The following is a 25,799-nucleotide window of genomic DNA, read 5'->3' on the forward strand; positions in this document are numbered from 1 at the left end:
TCCAATTCATCTGCTTTGTTTTTGTCCCTAGCTGCCTTTTCTCCCCTCGTTCTATTCTACTTACTCTATGGAGCTTCCTGTTTGATATAGTGAACTTTGAACTTCTTGTATTTCACTTGCTTTTTGTCTTTGTTTTCATTTTTTTATATTCTACTTCCTTATCCAGTATTGACTTGTTTCTTTTCTATATGTGCATGTATACATGTGCACATGCCTGTGTATGTTCATTTGAAGGCCAGAGGTCAACATCAGGTATCTTCCTCTACTACTCTCCATCTTATTTTTTAGTCTTATATTTATTTTATTTCACATGTATGGGTATTTGACCTACCTGCCTGTCATGACCATGGAAGCCAGATGAGGGGACTGGATCTACTGAAATTGGAGTTATAGGTGTCTTTGAGCCTCTGTATAGGTGCTAGAAACGGTACAAGTACTGTTAACTGCTGGGCCATATCTCCAGCACTTCCATCTTATTTTTTGAGCTAAGGCTTTTTCTGAGCCTGGAATTCATTGATTTCCCAGACTGGCATCAAGCTCTCAGGATCTGCCTATCTCTGCCCTTCTGGTACTGGGGATACAGACATACACCACCACACCTGGGTTCTATGTGGGTGCTGGGATTAGACTGACTGAGCCTCTACCTAACCCCAGACTCCTTTATTTCTTTTAGCTATTTTTGTTCTTGTAGAATTCACTCAGGCATTTATTTATGTCCTCTTTGATATTTTTTAAAGATTTATTTATTATGTATACAACATTCTGCCTCCATGTATGCCCGCATGCCAGAAGACGGCACCAGATCTCATTACAGATGGTTGTGAGCCACCATGTGGTTGATGGGAATTGAACTCAGGTCCTCTGGAAGAGCAACCAGTGCTCTTAACCACTGAGCCATCTCTCCAGCCCCGTCTCTGATATTTTTAATAACTTATAATCATCCTTCTGAAATTATTTGTGATTTCATATAATTTACTCTGATTAGAGAACATTACTATGAGATAAATGATTTTTGGCAGAATCATTTATGCCTTAGATTTTCATGTTTCTTGTGTTTTTGCATCGAGACTTGCACATGTGGAGTTAAATCTTTGATGTTTTTTGTCTCCTCTCTAAATCACCCTGTTCTTTCATCTGAGTGTCTGCAATGTAGGAAAGTGATGGGTTGTAGTAAGGTTATGGTGTTGTTTTCTGCTCAAATCCAAGTCTAACAAGTCTAGTTAGATCCCCTAATCTATATGTTCAGGCACCAGGCTTAATCACTAATACTCCCCCGAAGGTAGAATACTGTTTGCAAAAGCAATCATTATCAAAAGTAGACCATCCCATTGTGAAGATGCAGTAATGGTGAAATAAAAAACAATCACAACCAAATGCTAGCCATTTTAGAAGTAAAGGAAAACTGATAGTGCCGTATGCACTAAGATGTTGGCTATTGCGTATGAGAGGGAAGGGAAAGCAGAGAGAAACCGATGATTAGTGTTGGCTTGCTGGAGGAAAGGAGAGAAGAGAGGAAAGGAATAGACCAATGAGGAGAGGTGAAGAAATCCAAACGGCAGTCAAAAACAGCCCTGTCCTGTAGAAGGCTTCAGTAAGGAACCTGCACATGGAAACCAATCTATTATGGTCCTCGGGAAAACCTATCCAAAAAGATGGGAAAAGAAAGTCTAGAGTTGGAAAAAAGAAGACAGAAGATAATTTTTTTCCTAAAAGGGAAGAAAGAAGGGTTAGCCTCAAGGCCTCAGCATGCCAAAGTCTGGTCACTATTCTGGTTGCCCAGCCCAGCCTCTGAGCATGGGAGAACACTGGTTCTCTCTGCACCTGCAGCTGTCACCTTTATGGCACCTTCATTGCCTTTCCTAACCCAGGGTTACCACCTCAATCTTAGATCCAGGGTCTGGGCATAATCTCAGAGTCCTTTCTATTTGGGCAGATACTGTGACCTCAAGCATGATACACATATCTATAGAAGAGTCACCACTGTCTCCTGAGAAACTGGGGGGCAGGGCAGTATTATTCTTTCTGGAACCCAACTCCTGTTGAATGCATGCTGGAAGTAGAAGTGCCAGCAAACCATTTTCAGAATCTACGTTCTCTCCAGTTTTCTCCAGGCTCCATCTCTAGCACCTCCCACAGTGGGACAGGGAGCCCAAAGGAAGAGCTGCAGGAAGCATGGGACATAGGATTCTGGCAGTACTCACTAGGGGACACCAAGTTGATTGGGCACGTGTGTCTGGCACTCTTCAGACTCTGGATCTAAGCAGGTTTCCACCTTGCTAACGTCAAGAGGGTCTGATTCAGTTCCTCCCCACGATTCTGAAGTGTATGCTGGCTAGGTTTCTGCATATAGTCCCAGGATACCTGCTGTGAGTTTTCTGTACGAATAACTGATGGAGGGCCTGGGACCACCACACCACTGACTCAGCAGGCGCCTTTTCAAAATGCTGCACTTGGGCTGCTCCTGTTGAGTGCTGCTCTGGTCAGATGCCCAGCAGAGACCGCTTGTTCTTTATGACTGAATATACTGTTGTATGTAGAAGAATGATAATTTTAATATTCTGATGTCATTGCCTCTCAGCAAGCTCTGAAGTGGAGTTGGGCCTTGACTAGTTGTGTTAGTCTACCATCCTTAAGTGCAAGCAACTCCTCTTACTGAGGACTGGCAACTTCTGGGTTTCCAGTGAAGCTCAGCAGATCTTCACAGCAGTATTACAAGGTAGTTATTTTTATTATCAGTATGGACGATGAACACATACAAAAATTTCACTAAGAAATTTGACCAAAGACGCCACCACTTAAGCTACAGAGCAGGGACTCCAGCTAAACGTCAGAAAGTTTGGCCTTTCCACGATTTCATGTTTATCTTCCCCAAACGAGTGAGTCAGCTGGTCACCCCAGCTTTTAGATTATACATTAATATAACCGACATATAACCGACATGGGTCAACCAGTCTAACATGTTTGACTGGGCTAGGACTTGAACGGTAGCCTCCAGTGGTGAGAGCAGATTCCAGGCAGATACAGAGGCCAGCGATATTACCCAATGTAACGGGCAAGACGCCACTAAAGCTGTGGGCTTCTGCACCCCTCACTTGTTCTGTGACCTAGAAGCAGATTGGGGTCCCTTCTCTCTTACGTTAGCCCTTCAGAGCGTGACTGTAGTGTCACTGCTGAACTTTCCTAACCCGACAGGATTTAGATTATGTGACATTTCTATGTGTATTATTTCTCAGTCAGAAGAAATCTTCTATATCTTGTGTCGATGACATAATTTTAAAATCCATACTTTCCTAGAACTATTAATAATTAAAACTGGCATTTACCAAATTTGGGGAAATGAAGGAAAATTCTCGGGTAGTTAACGGAATTCTTACATTGAATTCATGTGTTTACCATGGTATTCTTGTAGGTCTGCGGGCAAATCACAGGAATCAGTTCTCTCCCTCTAGCATGTGGCTCTGGGGACCAAACTCGGGCTATCAGGTTTTGGCAGGAAGCATCTTCACCACTGAGCCATCTCACTAGCCCTCAAATAATTCTCAAGAACATTTTCTGAAAGTGTTGCTACTTCACTAAAATCTCCTTGAGGGCTTTTGAATAATATGCCATTCATTTTAGTTACCCATTGTACCTCAATTCTTTGTGTATTTGTGTAAGACCAGCCTTGTAGCTTTTCTCTGTTATTTGTGCAGACTGACTTGTCCATTTCCAGGCTCTTACAAGGTTAGGTTTCTTTCATTCATAGAAGAAACTGTATCACTAAATCATGTTTTGAAATTTTCAGTAGGCATTAGTTACTTGTAGAATAAATACAAAGTTAATTTAAAAACCTGTTTTCATGTTATAGGCCAGTATGTGTTGTTCTTATATACTATCTGGACCATGTGTTTGTATTGATAATCCTCCATTTCTATGTGGCACATGCTACATTAGCTCTTTCTATCTTCTAGGCTACTAAAAGTTCTTCACTGGCTTCCTGTGTAATCTGAGGTTGAGTTCCTGCATTTCACTGGATGCTTCCCTCTGCTTCCTCTGCTTCCTGCTAGACATACTTGCAATTTGGTTTTTTGTTGTTAAAGATTGTGCACACACACAAACACAAACACACAGATTTTTCTCTGATAAATTAACAAGTCTTCCCTCTTCTTATCACACTGATTTTAAGAAGCATTTGCTAATTTTTGTGACATCTGAGATTAGTCAGCTTCGTGTGTTCCCTTGGAGACTGGGCTTTGAGTCTTAATGATGTTTTCTACTTTACCTTTTTCTATTATTATCCAAATTTGTTTAAATTTTACATCCTGTGAATCTTCATGACATCAGAAGGTTTTTTTGAGTTGGTCCTTATGCTATATATACTGAATTTGTTTCATTTCTGTAATCATAAAGGTGGGACTAGGCCAGCCACTTGTTTCACCATCAGCACATCCCTGAGGAGGCCATTTAGAATGATGATGGTCATTCCTCTTATCCTTCAGATTCTTCTTAAGTTTTCCTAGAATTGCAGGAGAACTGCAGCATTTCCGCTGCCATTGCCCGTTTAGATTGGTCTTTCCCTCTTTGACCTTGGTGCCCGGCCCTCCCTCAACACCACCTGCAGCTGGTTCTGCAGGGCGAAGAATGACTCCCCAGGATTAAGTAAACAGGCACATGACACATATTGTGCCGGCTTCATGTAACTAAAACATCCCCAATAACTTGGAGAGGTCACTAACCTTTCCCTAAGACCTTGTGAATCAGAATGCCTGCTTAGACTATGTGAATAACAGGCACTCCGCTGCTAAACCCAAGGTTCTTGAACAAAGGAAGGCTTCTTTTGGTTACTTAGGATATAAGACTAACTTCACTTTCCCTAATAATATTGGCTTTATGACTATTAGGAAAACAATGAAATGAAAGATTCCTTTTCTGTTAGATTTGGATGTGAATTTTCATTATTATTTTAAATTTGTTATGCTTAAGCTTTAAGACATCTGACTATTCAGTGGGCTGACAGACGGAATGTCACATTGTCATCACATGGGAAGGCATGCAATGTATTTGCTTTTCATAGTCAACCCCTACTAAAAACAACCTCTCACAGATAGCCCCTAGTCAATAGATGGCATTCTGTAGCACTTGGCATTTTCAGTTTTTCTGGAGATACTAAAATGCCACCATTGTTGGTCTGTGTCTAGGAATTTCAGTAAACAAAATGTTTTTGAAAAGAATGTAAGCAAATTGGAGAGCAGTTGCCAAGATAAGAAATCAAGACACTTAGTTTCAGTCCAAAACATATTTTATGTTTTGAGAATAACTGTGTAGGTGGCAGAATGCATATTTCAAATGTAGTATAACCATCTGAACTTTACAACGTTCAAAAAAGTTGATTGCTTCAGCTATTTGTAACAGAAACTATTTCAGAACTTCTAGCTCTGGTCTTTTGAAAGAAGCACAGACTGTTTTCTTTAGTTAACTTCCATTGTAAAATTCATCTTGGTTCGAGAATTCCAAAATTCTTTAGGCTACATGACAAGTTGAAAGCCCTTCTGTGCTGACACTATAAAGTAGTTTGTGGCATTGCCTTTTCTTCCTAGACACCATTAAGGTATTTTTTTAACAAAAGTATGTTTTGCTTCTCTCAACTCAATCTTGAAAAAGTATTCATCATATTGGCTAGATAATTTTACTTCCCAAAGACCACTACCCTTTTGGCTTTTCATCTTATAAATTAAGTATATTTTTTGTCAGATACTTCAGTTTTAAAAAGCACTCATCTGAGTTTGAACATTCTCTTAAAAATTTCATGTGCTTTCCTGGATTAACTTGGAGATAGCTGTTAATTTTGTGCCACAAATACACATTAAAGTGCACTGCAGCCTCAGCCCTTTGTATGGAGTTACTGTTGTGCATGCTGTTCACGGGTCAGACCTCCACTGTTGATAATGCTAATGTTCTTATTCTATGCCAGGCATCACTGTTCGGGGAATACTACCAACTGCTGGAAATGCTTACTTAAGATTTGTCTTAGATTTAAGGAAAACCAAACAGGTTTATTACTTTTCAAAGTCTTTTATATAATTTTCTTCCATGCTTTAAATTTTTATGCTTTTCTTAAAGCATAATAATTTTTCTTTTGAAAAAAAATCTGTAGCAAATGTTAAAATTATACATTTGGACTCACTTAGTAGCAATTATGTGTTTAGGAGGTGTAAATAACTTGCAAGCAGACAGTACAAATATCCAGGTGTTCTTATGTGCTGATGACAACAAAATTGAAAAGAAAGACTGTAATAATTCTGACTGGTTTGCTCTGCAGAAGATATTGATTATTTGTGTGTGGTGAGAGATTTGGAAAATTCAATTAAAGGAGTTGTGCAAAGGTTTCATAAATTTCCCTTCCACTGCGTGTACACAGACATTGTTGCCTTTTAAATCAATGCAGCACTTCACAATATATTTCCTTTGAAACATAAAAATAAATAACATTTAAACAGTTCTGCTTACTACAGAAACAAATTTTATTTTCTGTGAAGCATTTAGTCATGTGCTATCACTGACTCATACACATTTGCCAGCTGTAACAAATTTTATAGACACTTCCCTGGAGACATAGCTCACATACTATGAATTTTTAAATGAACAAATGGTGAAGAAGGGATGTCAGCAATATAAAAATTGATCAGTTAAAAGATAAAAGCATAAGTAAAGAGATTTGTATGGTAGCCTTAATAGGTTTTGTTAAATAAAAATACTATAAAAAGACAGTAATGAATAGACTGAGGACTGGCTGTTCTTGAGGAGGAAAAGAATTATCCTGGCACATTTATAGAAATTGGTTTTTTGTCACTTGACAGGTGAACAGTTTCCATTTTAACCCTGAAAAGCAGCCAGAAAAACTCACCCCACCCCCAAGACGCACAAAGAATTGCTAAGTGGCATTCATACCTTAGACACATATGCAACAAAGTATATTTACATTATTATATAGCTAATTACGTTGTGTGTTTTGTGACCCATCACAGACGCAGAAGAGAGGTCATTTGTATTCACACTCAGTTCCAGCCCATTGGAATGCCTGGACCCCTCTGCCACTTTCCTTCTACGAGATTGCTTTCTCCTCTCCTGCTTACCTAACTGTTAAGTGGTCTCAATGGCCCATCCTCTGTGAAGCTCCCCATTCCTCCAAGTGAAGCACAGTTGCCTCATGTTGTGGGCTCCTATAGTACTTGTCAGTGTTTGTCAGTTACTGTTACGTGTGTTTGTGTAGTGCGCCAACACTCTCAGATTCCTGGCCTTTTGTGTGTGTTCTCTGTCTCTCTCTCTCTCTCTCTCTCTCTCTCTCTCTCTCTCTCTCTCTCTCTCTCTCTCTCTCTCTCTCTCTCTCTCTCTCTCTCTCTCTCATTTTGGATGGGGTCTCACTGTGTAGTCCTAGCCGCATGGAATTTCCCATGTAGATCAGGCTGGCCTGAAATTTAGAAATCCACCTGCCTCTGCCTCCCGAGGGTTGGGATTAAAGAAGGTTCAAATACTTATGATTGCTCTCGTCACTTACTCCACTAACTATTTATGGAATGCCTGTTATGAATTAGTCTTATGACCTTAGAGATAACAAGACAAGAAAGACAATTGTCCTGCCCTCAGGAGTATAGAGTCCAGCACAGAAAGCAAGTAACCACACTGAAATGTGGAGGATAATAGCAATAGCAGTACATATGAATACTCTTTGTAATGGTATAACGTATTAGGCATACAATGAGTATCTTGGCTGTTATAATTCTAAAATATATATTCTGAAGTAGAATCAGAAAAACCTCTGAGATGCTGAAATAAAAATTATAAAGCCCAAACTTGTTTATTATGTCAAATAAAAGTTAAGTTTTTAAAAGAGATTTATCTATTTTTATGTGTATCGATGTTTTCCTTCATGTATGTAAAGGCACCATACGTATGCAGTACCCAGAAGGTGCTGAAGAGGGTGTCAGATCCCCTAGGACTGGAGCTGTAGATAGATGGTTGTACTCGCCCATGTGAGTGCTGAGAACCGAACCTGGCTCCTCTCTGCAGGAGCACTAGTGCTCTTAACTGATGAGCCATCTCTCCAACCCCCACTTTTAATTAATTTTAATTTCACTTGAGTTGATTTTTACTTTGTATCACATAGTGTGGCAAGTTATTCTGAACTCTTTTCTGAAAACAAATCTCTTTTTTCATATAGAACATCATCTTGACAGCTTCGAATTCCTTAAAGCCATTTTGAACTGAGGTAATATCTTGCTTTTCTAACTTAACTTTGTTAAAGTTCACTGTCTTGTACATGTAAACATTTAACTTACATTGTAAGATTTAACTAATTAGTTATAGCTTTCCTTTAGAGCCATTACTACTACCTTATAAAGAATCTTTCTCTAGTTACTAACTATGGCATATAAACTATGACTACATCATGAGGTGATGTGTTCAGTACTTCACTAGACGGACATGCCTTGCTTGACTGGGCACTTCCTTCATCTCACCCACACCTCGGACTGGTCCTCACCCTCGTGAAGAGAGCTTCCATTCCAAGAGTAAGCCACGGGCTCAGTCTCCAGCATACTTATGTCATCACTTCCTCATCAAAACTCCTCCTCCTTCTATCTCACTAGGGATCATAGCATTCAGCCCGGCTTAAAAACCGAGCAAGACATCCAGAAGTGATGTGATCCAGCGCATCTCTGCTGTGGAGACAGAATTTGAGCTGTACCAAATGATACAAGTTCAGACTCCCACTCTGGGTTTCTGGACCACCGTACAAAAATTGTGACTCTAACAAGGATCAAAGTGTCAGCTTGGAGAAACAGATGTCCCACAGGGCAAGCCCTCTGTCGCAAAAAAGTTAGTAATTAACATGGACCAGGCCTTAAGGCAGAATCCACTGGAATCCACACCAAATCTAACCTTGAACTCCATGCACTGCCCCGAACCTGAGGGGAAAGCTTGGTTGCTAAGTCTGAAGAGCACATCCTGCCTTCTGTTCATGATTACAGCTGGACATGCAAGGACAAGCCGCTCTCATGAGCTAGGAAGCTCGAAGGCCCGTGAACTTGAGACAGACCGCTGCAGTGAGACTGCATGTGGGAAAGAATGGCGTGTGAAATTAATGACCTTGATACCAGTAAAATGTAGGCCAGTGAGTGTCCTGGGCCTGCCTTTCATGAGGTGTGGCACAAGGAATAGTTGGTGATAAACACTGCTTCTGCTGTGGGTGCCAGTGGAGAAAAAGCAGTGTTAGAAAAGTCACAACAGGCTCTTCCTGTCCCTTCCCAGCTTGCACCCAGAATCCTCCCCCACTCCCCCTGCCTCATCCTCCCGTCTTTGGGGCCACAAAATCCCACAGCTCACCCTGTTTGGGCTCTGGAGACCTGGAATTGAGTGCACCCAGGCCGGTGGGAGGTCCCCTCCTTCATTTGACTGCCCGGGGCAAGTGTTCCCAGGTGTCCTGCTACTGTTCTAAGGCCATCCACCCAAAGGGGTCAGACTCTGGCCTCCAGGCAGGTCTGAGGATTCCTGCGGAGGGGTGCGGGCTCCTTCAGATTGTGCTGCCAGGTTCGCTGTGTGGTATTCCATCCCGCCCTGCCCCCACCTTGGCCCTTTTGTCTGGGCTGCGACCCTGGGCTGCCTGGAATCCCTGATCCTGTGCACTGACATTCCATCTGAACTGGTGAGTGAATGCGGACCCTGGGGCAACCTGCCCTGGAAGAGAGCACAGATCCCCTACCCCCACTTCCCTCTGCAGGCTTGTGTCTGTTTCTCCCGTCCCTGTGTCTCCCAAGCTTTCCCTAGTGTTCTCAGGTGTCCTGCTCCAGTTCTAAGGCCATCCACCCAAAGGGGTAAGACTCTGGCCTCCAGGCAGGTCTGAGGATTCCTGCGGAGGGGTGCGGGCTCCTTCAGATTGTGCTGCCAGGTTCGCTGTGTGGTATTCCACCAGTTCAATTCCACCTGAACTGGTGTCCTGCTCCTGTTCTAAGGCCATCCACCCAGAGGAATCAGACTCTGGCCTCCAGGCAGGTCTGGGGATTCCTGCAAGGGAGTGCGGGCTTCTTCAGATTGTGACGCAAGGAATAGGTCCTCCTCTGACACTGGGGAGATCCAACCAGTTTCAGTCACAGCAAAGATTGGTCTAGGACACCAAACGCCTCCGGGCTCCTTTTGAAGGAAGAGATGGGCAGGCGCCAATGCAGGAGCTCCTCCAACAACATGAAAGGCAACATGACATCACCACAATCCAGACATCCCGAAACAACAAGAATTGAACACCCTACCCCAGAAGATATAGAAGAATCCGACCTTAAACAGTACTTTATGAAAATAATAGAGGACCTTAAACAGGAGGTAAGAAAAGTCACAACAGGCACAGGTCTACTTGGGAAAGTGTGACAAGGGAAGCAGAGGCTGGGGACTCTACACCAGCTCCAGCCCAGTGTGCACAGCAGTAATCCTAGTGCCTGAGAGGCTGAGATGTATGTATACCTGGGCTTTCCAGCAAGCAAGTGCGTTCCACTCTACATTACCCCGCCCAGGAGCCATTTACAGTCTATTAATTATAGCACTCAGACAGAAGAACCTGTAAGATGGGACTCCTCATATTGAGGCCAGGCCTGACCTCAATCCTCCTCCCTCATCTTCCTGAGTGCTGGAATGACAGGCATGTACTAAATATGCCTGGCTTCAAATACATGGGCACTTTTGATGGGCTGTATAAATATGCCTACATAAGCACAAAATATCCGAAAGCGAGACTAAGAATTCAGGGCAGTGCAGGCAGTCACCAGCCTCATACAGGCAGAGATGCCCCAGCTGCAAGGATTATGAGGACAGCAAGGATCTGACGCATGCCTTAGAATGTATGGCTGCCATGAAGGACGGGTGCTGCTGCTACCTGTTATTCCATAACATAACTCTTATTAAGTTTTCTACTACCTGTTATTCCATAACATAACTCTTATTAAGTTTTCTACTACCTGTTATTCCATAACATAACTCTTATTAAGTTTTCTGCTACCTGTTATTCCATAACATAACTCTTATTAAGTTTTCTGCTTGGCCCTGGATTTGACTTCAAAATCTTTCTCGATAGTTCTCCTAACAATCAGGGGCAGGTGATGAAAACTTCTTTTGTAGTGTCTGGTATTACAAAAAAAAAAAAATAGTAATCTTTTTAAAGTCCAAGATGTTCAATGCCAACTCTGTTACCTAGTTATAACCCTACTCCTGCCCCAGGTTCCCCTCATACTGGACTGTAAGTGGGGCTTGTGGTCCTACTTTGTGAGAATAAATTGTGTAATTACCCTAACTAGCATCTCCTCCATGGTAACATTTTAATAAGATTTTCTTTCTTTTATAGTGTTGCCTTCAAGTCTCACAACTGTGTCAACCGCATGAGTATTAGTAAGAACGCAGCCCTGCCTGCCATGGGAGTCAGTAAAAGCAGACTGTTAAGTATGCAACCACCTTCTCAGACAGGAAACGGAGTATCTGTGGATAAATAGGAAAAAATAAGAGTTCATTGTGCACTGCCTTTTTATGCAAAAATCTGTGTGTATGCCTATATGTGCGTGAGCCCATCTTCCCCCTGACCAAGATGGGGTTGCTTGTTCACCAATGGACGCACCAACTCAGCTGGCCTGGGAGCTCCCCGTGAGTGGTGGGAGTACAGACATGTGCAGCTGCCCCCGCTTTCCATGGGTCCTAGCGATCCAAATGCAGGTTCACATACTGAGCCACTGTCCATCACTTCTGAGGGTGAACACAGGAGGGAAAGAGCCACACACCCGCAGGAAAGCTTGTTTCTTCAGTTGCCAATATTTTCCCTGACTCAGTGCTCCCGAGTCCAAATAAGATCCTCTGTCACCACTAGAAGCCCCCAGTAGGAAACACTGAGTAGGAATCTGTCAAAGTCACCACACACACCCTTCTTGGCAGCTGTTGAAGGAAGCACCTGCTGGAAGTCCCTTAAGGCATGTAGACAAAGGCATCTAAATTGTGTTTTCAGTGGGTCATGCTGGAGTATCAAAATTCTCTCAAAAGTATTTCTCATATTTCCTCATGCAAAATAAAAAGTGCTGTCAGAACAGCCAAACTAATTTGTGAAGGTGAATCTTAAAAGACGCAAAAGTAAGCTAACAGGAGCTTATCAGTATCTAAAGTAGGTACCAAATGGCAAATAGCACTTAAATCATTTCTTAAGTGATGTACGAGATGTTAATTTGGAAACTAATTCATGATGATGTAATAACTATCTTCTGTATCCCAAAGGCACTTGAAGAAAGGCATGCACTATGAACAGTGTCCACATCTGCCTGATCATATTTAAAGGCACAGAAGAAATGTGTGTAATTAATCTGCCCAGTAAATACCAACTCGAAGCACTAGGCAGGTGCAAGTCTAGATAAAATTTCTTGCGCTAATTTAAACTTTCTACACACACCACTAGATAATCTCAATGTAAATAATACATTTCTTCTTGACCCCTTAATGTAAGCCCTGCTGCAGAGTCCTGCTTACCCTGTTTCACCTATGTTCTGTCGACCTTGAACACTTGTGGATAGAATTATGACTCTACTTTGCAGAGTGACATACTCTACTGACACTCACAGTCCACCAGGCAAACCAGGAACCAACTCCCCGTGTGCAGTCCCAGCCACTTAGTAATTTACAGGTTACTTTGTTTGTTGGAAATTTGGTGGTATATCGTGGGACTGGTGTCTCAGGTGTGTACTGTTCCACTCTAGGGACTGTCATCTCTGCTCAGAGGAAATTACTGTGAACATTTTAAGATTTTGTATATTTAGGAAACACTGGAATGAATTTTTAGGACAGACATTTAAATATTAAGTTGGTTTTGAACTAAATTCAGACTCCAATGAATTAAAAGAAAGTGCTTTACTAAAGGCAGATTGTGATCCCCTCCAAATTGTTTGAAACATTAGCTTAGACGTGACTCTGGGGTGTCTGCATTGCAATCTGTTTGTGCTGTAAGGAACGAGCAGAAGGAGAGTCAAAACTTTTGTCGATCTTTATAACACAGTTTCTACACCTCACACACTGGACCACTGCTGCAGGAAAGAAATGCTGTTCTCTTGGTACTTGCCCTAAGGAAGTTTTGACAAAATTAGTCTAAGATGTTACCTGACTCAGTATTACTTCAAAAATAAAAATCTTGTATGAAGATGTAAAATAAAAATCAAGATTGAAAAGCATTCATTTTCCACTAAGAAACGTTTCAGATTGATATGTTAAAGGTGTTTTTAAAAATCTGTTACTATAAATAGCATAAGTGCTAAGTAGTTGTTCAATCTCAATGAACTATTCAACCTAATTGCCTTCTGGGTTTCCAGGAACTACTTAAAGCAAGATTTTTTTGTATATCTGTCTGCTAAATATCAAGGATACTTTTTGATATAATCCTTCAAATATGTGACGAAAAATATACTAATATAGATTGTTCTAACATTGAAAACTAGGACACAAGTCAGAACAGTTTATAAAGTACGCTGCATCAGTTAGGAAACAAAAGGTTAAGAAGCAGGTTGGTTTCACATGTAATGAGTTATGTAGGTATGTGTTTAACACAGTTACTCTGTGTTTGACCTCTTGTAGACTGAGCATTTGCCTTTCAGAACAGCTGGGTCTGCTGAGAACCAGCTCCCAGTTCTCTTCATTGTAGATCAGATGACTCTCGCTTTATCACCCTTAGAGGCCACATGAAGGACAAAGCAGAAAGATCCACACACAAAACTAATGTTTAGTTAGGGAGGAGGAGGGATATACCTGGCCCAAATATTCCAGTCAGCAAAAAAGAAACCAAATGAGAACTGGAACCACTGTGTTCCTCTGGCCATGTTTTGGCTGTAATCTGTCCATGTCTTGCTCCTTCCTATAGAACAGTGGGCTGCTTGGCTGCCTTGACCTCTGTGTGGCTGGCTCCCCTACTGGTGGTTTGTGATTTTTCCCTCCCTGAGGCCTCAAAGGATAAAGATTCTGGTGAACTTCTATGATACATGAACTCACACCCTATTCTCTTCTGGCTTTAAGAAGCAAACCCAAGAGCATTAGCAGTAGAGAAAACTGGATTTCTCAAAAGTGCCTCTTCGCTCTAAGATGTATCTGAAAAGAACATGGGACTCCTGATTTTTGGCAGATAAGGAAATGAGGCTTCTGATTTTAACTTTGTATAAGTAAGTATCTATTAAAGCCCCCAGGCCCTGAGGTTAGCTGAGGGATGCTTTGGACCGCTCACTGGAGGAGGATCCAGAGCTTTGGAAGCTAGCTGGTGCAAAACAAAGCACACTTTGTCTGTCTTTGTTTTGCCTTTTAAAACAGGATTTCATGTAGCCCAGGCTAGCCTCAAACTCATGATCCTCCTAAATGTAGCTCCCAAGTGCTAAGATTACAAGTGTGTACCACCATAACCAGCTCTAAGTGCATTCTTAAACTGGTTTGCAGTGGGTAGAAGAGCTATGACTCACACAGGTCACCCTAAGTCTCCTTTAAAGGTGACGGTTACTCAGTATGGTTAGACTAAATCATCAGGGGAAAAAAGTTTTATTGATAGAATCTATGTATACAAGAAATCTGTACATAAATATAGCATGTTATACTGTTAATTACTTTGAGTAATAAGGTTGCTCTACTGGATTTCTGAGAAGTTAAAACTTTGTCACTAATAGAAAACAACATTTCAGTGTTAAACTCAGATACATTATTAAGGGGGAAAAAGTGGTGAAGTTAAACCAGCCAAGATGCTGTCAGTCAGGCCCAGAGGTTACAAACAGTGGCCATGGACAGTGATGTCCTCCCGACTAGACAGTGACCAAGGCTGCTTCTCTCTGCTCATCTTGCCCTTTGAATCCTCATGCACACTGGCTTTGCCTAGACCCACTTTCTTGACCAGACTGAGAAATACATGTTTTCCTACGTCGGAAAACATGTCCATAACCAATTCTTTATACTACCTTAGAATATGCCATTAAATGATTTAATTGATGACTATATTATGAAAGAAATATACTCAAAATAGGCTAGTGGTAAAGTGACTTTAATTTTTATCAAAACTAAAGAAACAGCTTTCCATGAGAAAGTAAAACATAATACATGGTTTTTACCAGTTGAGACCAGAGAACGCACAGGAAAAGAGATAGCCATATCTACAGGACAAGCCAACAAGAGGCCTGACCTGAATAAACACTTGTGTCCATGGAGATCTTAACCGAGGTAGCAGAAAGGGAGCTGGAATCCGTAATCAGGTCGTTTAATTTAGAATGGTTATAAATATATAGAACTAATGACCGTGAGTAACCAAAGACTTTAAATTTCTTATTTTTATATTCAATAAAGTTCTTTTTAAAAATGGAATCAAGTGATTCTACATGCTTGAAAACAAGAGTACCATTTAATCTATTAACATCCAATTTTATATATGTAGTAATGCATATTCAAATTTCAAACAGCACAACATACCTTCTCAGTAATTAAAAAAAAAAGTTAATTCCCTGAGATACAACTTTAAATGAGATGCTTATTACTTGTATGCTAAAGCTCAAACAAGACAGAAGTTTAGTTCTGCCAATAAACTCACGATACTTGCACTTTTTTAAAAATTACAATTTATAGCATAATTCCATTATTAAATATTGGCATTAAGGACATTTTTCTCTCTCCCTTTTTTTGTTAAGATGGGCCTCATGGAGCCCAGGCTAGCCTCAAACTTTCTATGTCACCAAGAATGATCTTGATCCCAGGTCCTCCAGCCTCCACCTCCCAGTACCGGAATTACAGATGTGAGTACTGCAACCAGCTGGGACATTTTTTTCTCTTATTCTGTCATTTAACTATCTGTGAATATTACCAAAACTACAATATGCTTTACCAGAAAATACTTAGAAAACAAGCGTTTTGGTCCCATAAGCAGTTTGTGTAGATAACAATAGGCACTGGCCATTTCTTTCCTATGACACCATGACTCTAAAGATGCAAGTTCACTTACACATAACAGAAGATCGCATTTGTTCTGGAAAACAGCTAGTTGATTTTCTTCCGAGTTCTTCCATTGTTGGAATCCCACATGATTACAATGTTGAAGTATACCAAGAAGAACATGAAGTTTATGCAGGACACAAAACACACCAGCACAGAGAACAAGTCTGGTAATTTCTGGGGAGGGTGCAGCGTGACAGTCAAAACCGTCAGAAGGGCCATGGTGGCGACTGAAGAGAAAAACTGAAAGGGAAAGAAAGACTCTTGCTGAGTGGTAGAGCCTGCCGGGGTGTCAGCCTGCCTCAACCGAGAAAACGCTGCCATCAGACTGGCCTGTAGGCATCCTCTGGGTTAGTGACTGATGTGCCAGGTTCCAGCACACTGGGGATGGTGTCACCCTGGTTAGGTGATCCCCGGATGTGTAGGAGTAAGCCAGTAAGCAACCATTTCTCCCCAGCCCGCACTTCAGTTCCTTCCCCCAGACCCTGCCTCACATTCTTTCCTCCCCAAGTTGCTTTTGATCATGTTTTGTTTTTTAAGAGACAATTTCTCTGTGCAGCCCTTGCTGTCCTGGCACTTGTTCTGTAGACCAGGCTGGCCTTGAACTCAGAGATCCACCTGCCTCTGCCTCCCAATGTGCCACCACCACCTGGCAAAATGTGTAACCCAGGCTGGCTTCAAACTCATGATCTTCTTCTTCCTTCAGCAAATCCTACTGACGTGTGCCACCACAACCAGTGGTTTATGGCCTTTATCACAGCAACAGAAAGCAGGCTTAGACAGCTGGTAACACTGGTTTGTAGCTACTCTATCAGCAGAAATGAAGGTGATAGCTGAATGGGGCATCCAGTCTGTCCTACAAGTGAATCTCAGCTTTGGTTTTGTGTTGGAATTACCTGTTAAAAACACCATTAAAATATAAATACCTGTTGTTAAAGCTCTCCAGAGGGTTCCCATATGAAGCTTTTAACCTTTGTCTTTGTTTTACAGTGTTTGGGGGAGGGGGGAAAGCACTTATGCCATGGTGTGTGTGTGTGTGTGTGTGTGTGTGTGTGTGTGTGTGTCAGAGAGAGTTTGCCAGTCAGTTTTCTCTTGTTATCCTATCGGTCCTGGGAGTTAAACTCAGATTGTCAGGTTTGAGGCAAGTGTCTGTACCTGCCAAGCCATCTTGGTGGCTACAGAACCTGTCTTTTTAATGCAATACGTAATAGATCAGGTTTATGTACATATGTGTGCACCTGTGTGGGTGGGCACACAGTGTATGCATGCATGTGAAGGTGCCTAAGGCTGACAGCAGGTGTCTTCTCTCACACTCCACCTCATACCTCCCTCAGAACTTCAAGCTCACCAGCTCGGTTAGTGTGGCCAGCCAGGGCTCCCTATCTCCATACCCCACTATGTTCACCCCAAAGTTCTGAGGATCTGAGCCCCAGCCTCAGCTTTACAACAAGCACTTTACCTACTGAACCTTCTCCCCAGCCCAAGATACAAATTTCAATAACCACAAAACACTCATTCTATAGGAAACTTAGTATTTCTACCCTATAGGGGAAAGCTGGTGGCAGACAGCATCCATATCCTCTACAGTTTGTCCATCATGGCCTCACACTAAATTCACTTGATGCCAGCCTGCTTGGATTTAATTGAGACTAATAAGTTCAGTACTAGTAAAAGGGGCATTCTAGAGTTACAGACTTTTACTGTCCCAAATGCCACTAACAAAACTTCATCTTTCAACAAGTATGGCTTTGTCCTTGAATTATCTATATAGTGAGCTGCTTAATTCCTTACTCCCAAACATCTGAGTAGCTAATTAATTATATATTTATAAACATAATTTTAGAAGTTAATTAGTTCTTTTAAAAAACTGATTTTAGGGGGCTGGAGAGATGGCTCAGTGGTTAAGAGCATTGCCTACTCTTCCAAAGGTCCTGAGTCCAATTCCCAGCAACCACATGGTGGCTCACAACCATCTGTAATGAAGTGCCCTCTTCTGGCCTTCAGGCATACACACAGACACAATATTGTATACATAATAAATAAATAAATAAATATTTTTTTAAAAAAAAACTGATTTTAGCAGAGGCATATTTATTTACACTATTAAAAAACATTCCTGTGATAAAATGAAAGAAAATTTCAGGGGGCTGGAGAGATGGCTCAGAGGTTAAGAATGCTGACTGATCTTCCAGAGGTCCTAAATTCAATTCCCAGCAACTACATGGTGGCTCATAACCATCTACAATGAGATCTGGTGCCCTCTTCTGGCCTGCAGGCATAAATGGAGGCAGAACACTGTGTACATAATAAATCTTTTTTAAAAAAATGAAAGAAAAATTTAAATTTAAGAAATAATTTTAAATACTTAAAAATATTCAAAAGAGTTGAAATACCATTATCTTGAACTAGTTAAACAAGAATGCTTTGGGGCTGAAGAGATGGTTCAGTGGTTGAGAAAACACTACTGACTATCAGCACCAAGGCCAGGTAGTTCACAGCATCCTGTACCTCAGCTCCAGGGGAGCCAGTGCCCTCTTCTGACCCTATGAGCACTGCACCCACATGTGCACACCCACACAGAGACACACGCACACATAAGGCTTTGAGTCCTGTGGGAGAAAAAGCATGCTGAAATTTCTTCCACTTTAGACAAAAATTTGATTCTTGCAGCGCTTGCTCTATTTTTATACTAATAATTATAGCAAAGCTTCAGGAAGTGCCTGTAGCACACTGTTCAATTCTGCCATCACTGGTGACTCTGTCACCTGGGTTTCTGTTTTACTGTGGCACGTAAGAGCTGCAGTCGCCGGTCCACGGTTTCTACTATGCTCTCTCTATACAGGGCTCTGCATATGCTCTTCCTCCCTTGTCCATCCTCTCAGTTAACAGCACAAAAGTGACACATTATGCCATCACCATGAAATCGTTTCTTTGTTTCAAGGAAACACAGCTACCATGACATGACACCATACATCCATGACACCATGCTTGGATTCCTCCCACCTGGAACAACACATACTCAATTATCTGTATAGTTCAGTCCCTTAGAAGACCCGGCTACCTGAACACTGCCACTGTCCTTGCTCCCTTGCTTTACTTTCCTCCAAACTGCTAACATCTGTGATGTGTATTTTCTACCTGCTAGCATCTTTGATTCTCACCCCCAACTGGAATAACTTCTGTGATAGGAGGTAGTTTTCATTTATTTCACTGTTGTATTTTCAAACTCCAAGAAGTGTTTGCATATAGCAAGCACTCACTGAGCTGAATACTCCTCACCTTAAGACCACCCTGTAGCTGTCACAAGAGGCTACAGTTCTATATACATCCCAAAATTCAGGCATGTGCTAACAAATAAATTTTACATCATGCTTTCCACTTAAACCCCTGAATGAGAAAATTAATCCATCTTTGTCTTTCTTATTCACCTCTTAATTTTACTTCACCAACCTTTTCTGCTTCATGGTCATTACCAACAGTGAGAAACTCTCCAGACATTCACTAAGCTGTGCAATTAAGAATGCTGTCTAATGCTGTAAGGTGCTCTGCACACTTACACTGCTCTTACACTCTCCTACACAGAGGCAGGAGAAAGGTAATCATCAGCACCTCCTAGCTGCATACCCTGTGACCTACAGTAGTGATCTGCCTGTGAGATATAATGGTGCAATAGTGGCACAAATGTTATGGGAGTAACCAACCACTCTTTGGATTTAATGCCAACTCTATGAGATGGAACCCATAACTCACACAGCTACAGTGACCAAGATCCTGAGACTAGATAGGTCATGAGCCTAGAGGTAAACCTAATACTATGATTCTGCTAAATGAGCTTAGCAATACAATGACTCCTAATGATATTCTCCTATACCCATAGATCAGTGTCTCACTCAGCCCTCATCAGAGAAGCTTCTTTCAGTAGATGGGAACTAATACAAAACTCACAACTGGATATTATGCAGAGAATAGTAGACTTTGGAGAACTCAGTCCTAAATGTCTTCAAAGCCCCCACTCCCCAGCCCCTCAAGGCTCAAGATTCTAAGAGATAAAGGAAGAAGAAGGATTATGAGTCAAATATTAGGGATTACTCCAAGAAAATAGTGTCTTCTAGACAAACAAGGCTGATGCACATATGAACTCACAGAAACTGTGGCAGCACAGAGGCCCACACAAGTTCAAACCAGACAGGTCCCAGCAATGAGAAGAGCAAGTGTTGAACAAGGGTTCCCTCCCCTAATCAAAAGCTATCAGCAAGTAATTCTACTAACAAAGAAAAAAATCAGTTTTCTCTAATGGAGTCTTCCTGAGTATATTAACCACACCTCAGGGCAGACCTTATGCCCAGTAGTAGCTGGCTTGCAAAACAAACTCCATAGGTTTTTTTTTTCTTTTTCTTTTGTAGACTTTTTGTCTCATTCTGCTTTGGGAGGATATATACATTGGTCTTATTGATCTTTTTGCTTCTTTCATTTCCTTTTGTGTATGAGGTTGTTTTGTGTTTGTTTTAAAGAATAAGAAAACAAAGTTGGGTAGGTAGGGAGGTAGAGAGAATCTGGGAAGAATTATGGGAGGAGGGAAAAACAAGATAAAAAAGAATGCAATCTAAATACCAGGCATAGTGGCATGAGCCTATAATTCCAACACTCGGGGGATAGAGGCAGGAGGAAAATCAGCTTCATATACACAGTGAGTTCAAGGCCATCTTAGGCTATGTGAGACCTCGTCTCAAAACAAAACAAACTGCCCATCAAAAAAAGAAAATTGTAAAAATAGTTATATTATTTAAAGCAACGTATATATCCAGCACTCTCCTTTAAAATTCCAATGGAATTCTTCAAAGAACTAGGAAAAAAAATCCTAAACTTCATATAATGCACAAAAAAAAAGCAAGTACTAGAAAGGGGACCCAAAATTAAACCCAATATAGGTAACTTATCTTTAGCAAAGGTGTCAAAAGCCAACACTGAGAAAAGCTTCTTCAAAAAATGGTGTTGGAGACCTGGATATGCTTGTGTAGAAAAATGAAATTATATCTACATCTTACCCTGTATAAAAATCAATTGAAACCCCGGTGGCAGTGGTGGCGCATGCCTTTAATCCCAGCACTTGGGAAGCAGAGGCAGGTGGGTGGATCTCTGTGAGCTGGAGGCCAGCCTGGTCTACAGAACAGTGAGATTCAGATTAGCCTGGTCTACATAATGAATGTGACCTTGTCTCAACAACAAAACTCAGCAACTTGAAAGAGAAGCAACAGGCTAGAAACTATACTTCTTCAAAACTGAGCGGAACCAGTAAAATGGCTCAGCAGGTGAAGGCACTTGCCCCAGGCTGACAACCTGAGTTCAGTCCCTGAGTTCACATGGTGGGAGGAAACAGCCAACTCCCAAAGTTACCGTCTGACCTCTACGTGGGCGATGAGGCGTGAGAACACATATACACAAAATAAATGTTAAGAACAAAGCTGCCTAACTTACCAAATACTGTATAATTCTGGGGAGAAATGTAAAGCCCGGAAGATGTCTCCTGACGGAGACAGCGAAGGACTTCAGCTGCAGATGTTCTTCAGAAGTGCTCTCACACATCGGAAAGAAGGTGGCACAAGCTACTAAAAATGCCATCGTTGTCACAACTGAGGGCATCAGGAGGTCATCCTTTAATAGAAGAGGCAGCATGCTGTAAAGGAAAATAGGGGAAACCAAAAGCCTCAAGTTAAACTATAATTACCTGGTAAAATTTTCAGTGAATCTGTAAGAATCGTACTGGACTATCATATGGAAATTGGTTTTACTCACCTAAATGTTGACACTAGTAAAAACCAAGTTGACATGAAAGGAATTTCATTTAAAACTAAGCAAACTGGCCTAAAATGACAAGAAAAAAACATTTTAATATTACAGAATATAATTTTAGCTCTAACCTATAAAAATCTAAATATACATGTCTGATTTTCAAGGTTAATTAAAAATAAAAGTTCTCCAGGTGACTACTCAGAAAATATCAACTACTCAAAACTAGACAACAGCCACTTGACTAGGTCATTATCAAACGCTGCTTGTGTGCGACATGAACAGTCCCTTAAGGAAGCGACCAGAGAAAGAAGCATCTGTGCTGCATTCATTTTGCAAATACAAAGTGAATCAATGTCAAGACAACTGTTCTCGAGCTTCTTCCATGTTACAGGCTACTCAGCTGGCTACAAGCCAGCCATGAAAAACAGGACTGCCACATCAGTGAAGAAAGGACACCACAGCTGAATTATAAAAGGGATTAAAACTATTACACTCAAAAAGAGATGAAAACTAAGTAGTTAGAGGCAACATAGAAAGGACAAGGACACAGGGACTGGAAACACGATGGTGGTAAGTGGAGCCTCCTCTTATCTGGTGTTTAGAGTGAGCTGCATAGCCTCTAACTGACATTTTCTGGACTTGGCTGCATCCATGCTCACTGAGAAGCAGGCCTTGCGTCCTAGTCCCATGGCTGCCACTCACTGTGTGACTTAGGCCAAGGATTAATTTCTCTGCAAGTATTACCTTGTACTTGCTTTTAGCAATATAAAATAAGAGAGACAACTATTTTCTAAGAGAGACAACTATTGACTTACTGTTGCCATTACTACTAATCTCTCTCCCTGTGTGTTTAAAAAGTTTTCAAAGAAATGACATTCTCCTCGTGTGGTAGTTTGAATGAGAAATGTCCCCCATAGGCTCAGATTGAATATTTGGTCCCTAGTTGGCTGTGCTACTTGGGTAGAGTTAGGAGGTGCTGCCTTGCTGGAGGAAGTATGTCATTGGAAGAGGGCTCTGAAGTTTAAATGTGCCATTCAAGTTTGATCTCCCTGCATCATGCCAATGGTTAAGATGCGAGTTCTCAGCTTGCTGCTCCAGCCACCTGCCTTCTGCCATGCTTCCCCATCATGATGGTAACAGACCCATAAACCCAAATAAACCATAAATAAGCCCAAAAACCTCTGGAACCATAAGCCCAAATAAACCCTCCTTTCTATAAGTTGCCTTGGCCATGGTGTTTTATGACAGCAACAGAAAAATAACTAATATATCTCCTTTCTTAAAGGAATGTTTTGAATGCATGTCAGCTGGTATATAAGATTTAAGCTTGGCATTGAAAAGCCACCGTTTCCTATTAAGGGATCACACCAGAGGATTTTCCATTCCAGTGCTCCAATGTGCTGAATCAGAAGGGGTGTCAGCATAGGCATAGTAAGTACTCAATATGTAAGGGTTTCTGAGTCTTCTTTACTCTTTTCAATATACTCTTTCAATATATAATTACCAAACCAAATGAAACTGTATCATACATATGCACTGCTCTGAAATAACAGAAATGGAACATGACTTGGCCCTTACCCTCAAGGTGTATCAAGTAGCACAGCCTATACTACTTTAGTATTGAGATAACACAGCCCAGTTGTCACCCAGAGAGGAAATTTTCAATGTTCTTAAACAAAGTAATCTGTTTAAGGATTGCCAAGAGGGTCTGAAATCTTCATCTATTTGCTGTGATATGTGCATGGGGAAGGGTCAAAAAACAAAACACAAGAAACAACCTATAAAAGACCTAGAGAACAAGGCTATGCAACAGACATGAAAGTGAATAAAATACAAAAGGCAAAGAAACAGGAAAGCAGCTTTGAGGATCGTGTTTAAATAGTATAGAGAAATAGGAAGAACAGAAGACATGAGAATATGTCAATAATAGTTTTATCAACTGTTTTGGTTTAAAATATATTTTAAAAAGTAAAAATAATTATGTTTCTGAGAATGACTGAATAATTATATGTAAAAATATCTCTTGTCTTATTTTCTATTGAAATTAACATTTTATAAGATTAATTATATATAATAAATATTATAAAGAATGCATACTTAAAAGATTTCTACTTACAATGACACCAAGAGAATGGACTTTTCATGCACTTGGAAAGAAAACAGAAAGAATGATAGTGCACAGCTAACCTTTAAGGAAAAAGAAGAGGGTAAAACATGGTTTAACAATTTGAAAATTGTATCAATATAATTATAAATCTAAATAAAAACATTCAAAGTTTAAATATTATAGTTACTACCTACAGATAAAAGTCAAACACAGAACATGTATAATATTTAACCAATTTTAAGCATGTAAATTTTAAAAACTAATAACAATTGGTCTGGTGAGATGGTGCAGTAGGAATAAGGTGCTTGCCACAGAGCCTGATGACCCGAGTTCAATCCCCAGGACCCACATGGTGGAAGGAGAACTGACTTCACAAGCTGTCCTTGGACGTGCCGTAGCACAAGTAAAGTCTCCCACCACAAAAATAAATAAATGTTTTTTTAAAGAAACTATTAAAAGGCTATATAGAAGTATCTAAAATGGTTCTAAAACTCAGCCACTAATAAACAAAACTACCAGCTGGGCTTACTGGCGCACGCCTTTAATCCCAGCACTCGGGAGGCAGAGGCAGGCAGATCTCTGTGAGTTTGAGGCCAGCCTGGTCCACAGAGCGAGTTCTAGGATAAGATCCAAACCTACACAGAGAAACTCTGCCCCAAATAAATAGATAGATAGATAGATAGATAGATAGATAGATAGATAGATAGATAGATAGATAGATAGATCGATAAAGTGATAATAATAAAAACAAAACTACCATGTACAGAAGATAATATAACAATTAAACCCCTATTACTCTCTGGAGCCTGGCAAACTACTTATAGGGCCAGCAAGATGGTTCAGTGAGTAGAACCCACTTAGAGGAAAAAGAGAACCAATTCCCTTAAGCTGTCCTTGTTTTACACATGCATGCCATGGCATCTGCACAGAGGTGCACACATAGACACAAGTAAGGTAAATGTAAATTTGTTAAGTATGAAAGACAACAAAGGTCAAAATCCAAAACTAAAAATGAAACAACTTTATTGCAGATTTTAAAAAGTATACCCTAATGAAATATATTAACTGTTTTAGGAAGCCACCTGCTACCTGGGGTTTAAGTAAGTTTTTCAGATTTGTGTGTGTGGATCTAGCTGCTCATGCCCAACTCCTGTCTTATACACCCCACACCCCCCTCTGTCAATGTGCGGACCCTTCCTACACACATCAGCCATCCGCTTGGCTGCACTGCCCTGCCGATGCTGACAGGGCACCGACAGCTACCTGGACCACACAGAAACCCACCTGGAAGCACTGCGGCCTCTCGCGGTGACCTGCACAATTGTGTCCGTCACAGAATGCCCGTTTCAAACGCCCACGGGGCTTCCTAGTGCACTTGCAATAAAACCTGGGCTCTTGGGAAATCTCTTTCCTAATTCCTTCATCCTACTCTGCCCCGGCCACTTTACTTATCCCTTTACCCTTTGACAAACCAAGTATGTTTCTCTTCTCTCCTCTTCCCAGAACCTGTTTTTGCATCTCTCACACACAAGCCTCTCAACCAGACATCTGACGTCTTCTGAAATCTGCCCTATTTTTACCTTTTCCTCACCTACCCTTAAACACAGGGCACATACAAACAGCATTTTAACATCCACTCCCAGGTGGCTTTAGCTCAAGCTCTCTTCTGCCTGGAGTTTCTTTCCTGCTGTTCACAGTTCCAAGCCTTGACCACCTTTCCAAAGCTGGCCGAAATCCCACTTGCTCAGCAACAGTCTAAAATCCTCCTCCAAGACCTCCCCCTTCCCCATCCCATCACAGACTTGATCTGTACCTGAGAGAACATAACACCAGCTGCTCAACAGTCGTCAGCGTTTCTACTGCTGAGATGAAACACCATGACCAAGGAGCAAGTTGGGGAGCAGAGTTT

At 41.2% G+C, this 25,799-nt stretch overlaps 2 protein-coding genes across 3 annotated transcripts in view; one reads left to right on the top strand and one right to left on the bottom strand.

Annotated features, from left to right (window-relative positions):
* LOC119817253 (integrin subunit beta 3 binding protein) overlaps positions 1-9,333 on the top strand; it is a 47,973-nt gene extending 38,640 nt beyond the window's left edge. Inside the window, exons 7-8 of the mRNA XM_042055366.1 lie at positions 8,198-8,245; positions 9,006-9,333. Coding sequence (XP_041911300.1) covers positions 8,198-8,244 — 47 coding nt within the window. The 3' untranslated portion in view covers position 8,245; positions 9,006-9,333. The remainder of the gene's footprint in view (positions 1-8,197; positions 8,246-9,005) is intronic.
* Positions 9,334-15,039: 5,706 nt separating this feature from the next.
* The window catches only part of Alg6 (ALG6 alpha-1,3-glucosyltransferase), a 40,393-nt gene continuing 29,633 nt past the window's right edge, over positions 15,040-25,799 (bottom strand). For both annotated transcript variants that reach the window (XM_038335284.1, XM_038335285.1), the window contains exons 12-15: positions 23,900-23,970; positions 21,787-21,855; positions 21,469-21,667; positions 15,040-16,236 (exon numbers count right to left, since the gene is read on the bottom strand). In XM_038335284.1, the coding sequence (XP_038191212.1) occupies positions 16,039-16,236; positions 21,469-21,667; positions 21,787-21,855; positions 23,900-23,970 (537 nt within the window). In that variant the 3' untranslated portion in view covers positions 15,040-16,038. The remainder of the gene's footprint in view (positions 16,237-21,468; positions 21,668-21,786; positions 21,856-23,899; positions 23,971-25,799) is intronic.

The sequence above is a fragment of the Arvicola amphibius genome, chromosome 6, assembly GCF_903992535.2.
Source record: "Arvicola amphibius chromosome 6, mArvAmp1.2, whole genome shotgun sequence".
Taxonomy (NCBI): Eukaryota; Metazoa; Chordata; class Mammalia; order Rodentia; family Cricetidae; genus Arvicola; species Arvicola amphibius.